This window comes from Porites lutea, chromosome 8 (assembly GCF_958299795.1).
Source record: "Porites lutea chromosome 8, jaPorLute2.1, whole genome shotgun sequence".
NCBI classification, from domain to species: domain Eukaryota; kingdom Metazoa; phylum Cnidaria; class Anthozoa; order Scleractinia; family Poritidae; genus Porites; species Porites lutea.
In genome coordinates this window covers 24,693,351-24,697,747 of record NC_133208.1, presented here as the reverse complement: position 1 = coordinate 24,697,747, position 4,397 = coordinate 24,693,351, and the positions used below count along the sequence as shown (strand labels likewise).

The 4,397-nt window shown below is 40.2% G+C and overlaps 1 protein-coding gene across 1 annotated transcript; it reads right to left on the bottom strand.

The window, feature by feature from the left end:
• Nucleotides 1-247: 247 nt before the first annotated feature.
• LOC140945396 (uncharacterized) lies at nucleotides 248-3,270 on the bottom strand. The gene is made up of 4 exons (XM_073394428.1): nucleotides 3,241-3,270; nucleotides 2,414-2,581; nucleotides 735-836; nucleotides 248-379 (listed from the first exon to the last, which is right to left on the bottom strand). Exons 1-4 carry the CDS (start codon nucleotides 3,268-3,270, stop codon nucleotides 248-250), a joined length of 432 nt encoding a protein of 143 aa, XP_073250529.1.
• Between the last annotated feature and the right edge of the window lie 1,127 nt (nucleotides 3,271-4,397).

Below are 4,397 nucleotides of genomic sequence, written 5' to 3'. Positions count from 1 at the left end.
AGGAAATATAATGTATAAAAAGATTGGAATTTCTAGTATTACGTGAGTGTATATATCCCATATCTGGCTTGCAAGGGTAAACATATCACGAAAATAAGTAGGAAGTAAAACGCTTTTACATGTAAAATATATGTATGGTGAGGATGTTACTATTAAAAAAATGTGCGTGTCAGTACTTACGCCCTGCTGGCAATTGCTCGTTTTCTACATCAGGGGAGCCGTCTACAACATCTGCTTCAACTAATTACTAGCAAATTGGCAGCTTCTTACACAGATCCGCCATTTCATCACTCAGTTCTGAGCGATCATCGAGGGATCCAACCTTTTTGAATATGAGTTCTCTTTGGGGGGCTCCATCTGGAGTGCCAACATTGTTGTTCTGAAATAGATTTATATTTGTAATTGTTATCATCATCAGTATCAGCACCACCATCATCAGCAACATTGATTGTCTCATCGTTATCATCATTTATATTATTATGATCATATTCATCATCACACAGACGCGCAATTTGAAATCATTGACAACGATGGTGTGAAAACGGCAGTAGCTTGAAAGACTCATTCGAATAGGCCATTTTAAAAATGTAGGCTTAGTATCCTAGCCTTTGTGACCGATGGTGAGGGTGAGGTTGACCTTGTTTTGAGAAAAACCTCTGCCTTTCTCTTATGATTATGCTGTAATAAAGCTGAAAAAAGCAAGGTCAAGCCCACCTGTAATTCCAAGTTCTTACCTCGTCACGAAGAGCCGCCAATTCAGCCGGCTTGGGAGCATTACCAGTTGAGTTAATCATAAAACATGATTGTGCTTTTGGCATGCGTATCATCAGTAAGTTCTGTAGAAGAAGATCAAGGCCAAATAATTACAGATCAACCTCTCTTTACGGACGCCCGCTTAATACGGACACTATACGGACTGTTTGCTTTGTCCCTGGGGAAATAAAGCTGTTACATTTTCTCTAAATTCAACCCGCTTAATAAGGCGTAGATACACCCGTTTAATACGGACACTTATGTCCTTCTATGAACCCCTCATGCAGTGTCCTTATTAATGGGGTTTGGCTTTATTAAACTTAAGTCAACTTTAAGGGCTAGCTTTGCGAAATTCGTGGAGCCCGCATTGGCTCCCGATCTGTATCCGGGAAGGTGTACTCCTGTGAATTCTTGGTGGGGGTGTGCCGCCTGGTTCTCCAAATCCTGATTCTATTTTCAGACCAAATGATATCATTTTCCACACCCGTTTTCAAACCTGGCCTGTAAAATCCATACCCGTTTTCACACCTGGCATGTAAGTATAATTATGTCCGTCATCATTACTTAGATTAGAATAGCAACAAAAAAGATTTCTTAAATTTCATTCGAACTCGCATATATCTCTTTCTTTCTTACTCATTTAGAATTGAAACGATAAATACGTTAATACACTCCAGTAATTTTCCTCGAAAGCCACACCCGATTCCATGCATACCAAAATGGACAAAGTCTATACGCGTTTTCAGACCAAAACGGCACAAAAACCCTACCTTTTGGGGCGGCATATACCTATATGGCTTACTGAAATGGGAGTTCCCCCGGGGGATCTGTATGCTCTTGTGACCCATAAAGCAGGATTTTCATGAAGGTTCATGAGGATTTATTCCCTCGGTAGGCATATAAAATAGACAGAACCTTCGTTCCTGTATTAACTTATACATATATTTTCTTTGGGACCTCTTATTCATGTCACTTCGGAGTTTGACTTTTTTTCCTTTTGCTACACCGCTGCGTTGTTGCGGGAATAAAAAGTGCTACTATTTTGGTGAAAAACCCTTAGTTTATTAGGGAATTCAACTTCTAGTTCCTGATTTTACGACAAAAGAAAGACACTTGATGGCGAAAGGTTCTCCATATTCAATACCTTCAGTTTGACCTGCGATCAGGTGTCCTTTTTCCCTTTTTGTGTCTGTTTTCCCCTTTCCCGAAAAAAAAAAAACGCCTGATCGCAGGTTACCTTCAAGTAAGCGCGCGTGTACTGGTACTTCTCTTTCGTTTTACAGCCTGCTTGTGGGTTTATTTGCTAAATAAATCAAACTAAATCTCTTGCTTTTACCCTTTTTATCTGGCACAATTTCAGTTTACCAGTGCAATACAGATGCAGTTGCTCTCCTAAGTTAAGGCAACTCGATTTACCACGTTGCCACAAGAACTATTAAAATAAAATAGAACCAGGCTCTTCAGCTTATAAGCACTCATCTGCGCACATGATTGTTCATTGAAAATATAAGATATAATATAAACGTTTTAAACTGTACATTAATTTCATGAAGCCCCAGCCGTTAGTGTCATCTTGCGAGATTTCTTTAACGCGCTCCCGGCATGTACAAATTTTGATTTATTTATTAGATTTATTTCTGTGAAAAAGATGATTGTTTACTTTCTTGAAATCATAGACCATATCGGTTGCTTCTTCGTCGGGTGAGGTCTTGGGAACGTGAAAAGTCTCCATTTCCTTTTCAGGGTCGATCTCAATCATCTCACTGAGATTATGATGATTTTGCCCATCTTGAGCACTGTCAGGTTGTATTTCTTCAGTGCATGCACCCTGGAAAAAAGAAGAAGAGACACTTCACATCAGACCGTTTGGCGAGACAATTGCCGATTCACTCCTACTTTATGATAACATCTCTTCTCATCTTCTCAGGAGTATGGGGCGGGGAGGTGGGGGAATAGGGCCGTGAGATTGGAGAAGTACCAGGTTTAAACAAGGCTTTAGATGCCAGTTCCCGTCCAAGAGAAAGTCCCTAAAAATAGTCGGGGGTGGAAACGCGCACATTGAAAATTTCGATGAGAGACGACCTTCTCACGCGTAAAAATATATATACAACAAAGAGCTACTGCAGTAACTTTAAATAACACTAGAAAAAGTTAGGAGGCATGTTGGCCGAGAGGTCACCTTGAGCTTCCGATCAGGAGATCCAAATTCAACTCATTCAAGCCTTGCCGTCGGATTGTTTCCTTAGAGAATAACTTTTGCTCCACTTTTTCTCTGTTTACCCAGGTGAATAAGCATCCATTGAGGAGTAGTAGCCTGGAGGAGTAACCCAAGGCGCATAATATTAGCTGGAAACCAGAGATAAGTTCTGCCCTGATTGGCCACTCGGCTCGTATACAGTATTTGCTGTGGATCGATTGTACACAGTCTCTGTCAGGTTGCATGGCGTTTCATTGCATACAAAACGCTTGCGCGAAGCTTTCACTGACCTCACTTTCCCCTGAACTACATTTGCACATAGGTGATCCTCTTACAGTGACAGTTAGAAAAATTAGGCACCAAGTGAACAACTTGAATACCTGGGCCCCCCAAAAACAGTCATGAATTAGTTTCCCCACAAGCACCTGGTTAATTCGAATAGGTGTCTGAGCTGCTAGCCTTATTTTAACCCTGAGGGTGGACTTATATAATTATTTCGGATGGGCGCGCGTTTCGAAGGTTGGTGTTTATTCATGCAAACAATTATATGCCTAAACTATTAGCGATAAGGTGTGATGAATAAACAAAGAAGTCTGCTTGCTCTAATAAATTGTTATTTTTTTTGTTATGATTTAGAATTCTGGGGTTGACTTAATAAAGCTTCTGGTAAATTTAAGATATGAGGATAAAATTGCCTTTTATGAAGAGCAATAGACTGAGGTATCCTGCATTAAGTTATGAAAACTACTAGCTACTTCCCATGCATTAACAAGAAACAAGAGAGAGTGGGCTCATTCTCTGTTGCTGGGAACTGTCGCAGCCCTCTTAAACAGAGATTCCAAGGGCTGCATAAGCTAATGAATTGTTTCACTTAACCATGATCTGTAAAATAAAGGTGACAACGTACAACTAATGAAAATGACTTCACTGAGGATCGAGTAGTAATTTTTTGCGCTTTACTGTTATCTATCATTGGCAGAGCTAGTGTGGCGCTGGGGAAGGGGGCGGGGGGAGAGAGGGCAAACCCTCTTCTTATTTAAAGTTTTAAATTCACCATATTGTTTTAATACTCACCATTTTTGTTGCTGCAGTGATCAGACAGACTGCCGGTAAAGATGTGGATAATAACTGACGTCTAGGTTCTGGGACAGTGAGCCTTGTCTTCAAGTAAAGACAGTTATAGGAATACAGACCGTTATATAAAGAGGTACTGTATATTAGGAGACCGCCATTCATTCCAAATAAGGAAAGCATCTAAGATGCTCTGACCGCAGAACTTTCCGTGAGTAATTCGCTGAATCTGATAAAAAGAACGAAAGCAGCATTACTGAATCCTTCAAACAGGCATCTTCAGCCTCTTTTTAGTGTTAAAGAATGTAAACTGATTACTGCAGTCCTGTTAGAAATATTCTGGGTAGCAGGTCAAGTTTCATTTGGTTTTCATAAC

Excerpts from the sequence above, each read along its gene's own strand:
- LOC140945396 (XM_073394428.1), bottom strand. The coding sequence starts at position 3,270 with ATGTGCAAATGTAGTTCAGGGGAAAGTGAG. Across the intron at positions 2,582-3,240 it reads GTAGTTCAGGGGAAAGTGAG|GGTGCATGCACTGAAGAAAT; the intron begins GTCAGTGAAAGC and ends TCTTTTTTCCAG. Across the intron at positions 837-2,413 it reads TGGTCTATGATTTCAAGAAA|AACTTACTGATGATACGCAT; the intron begins GTAAACAATCAT and ends CTTCTTCTACAG.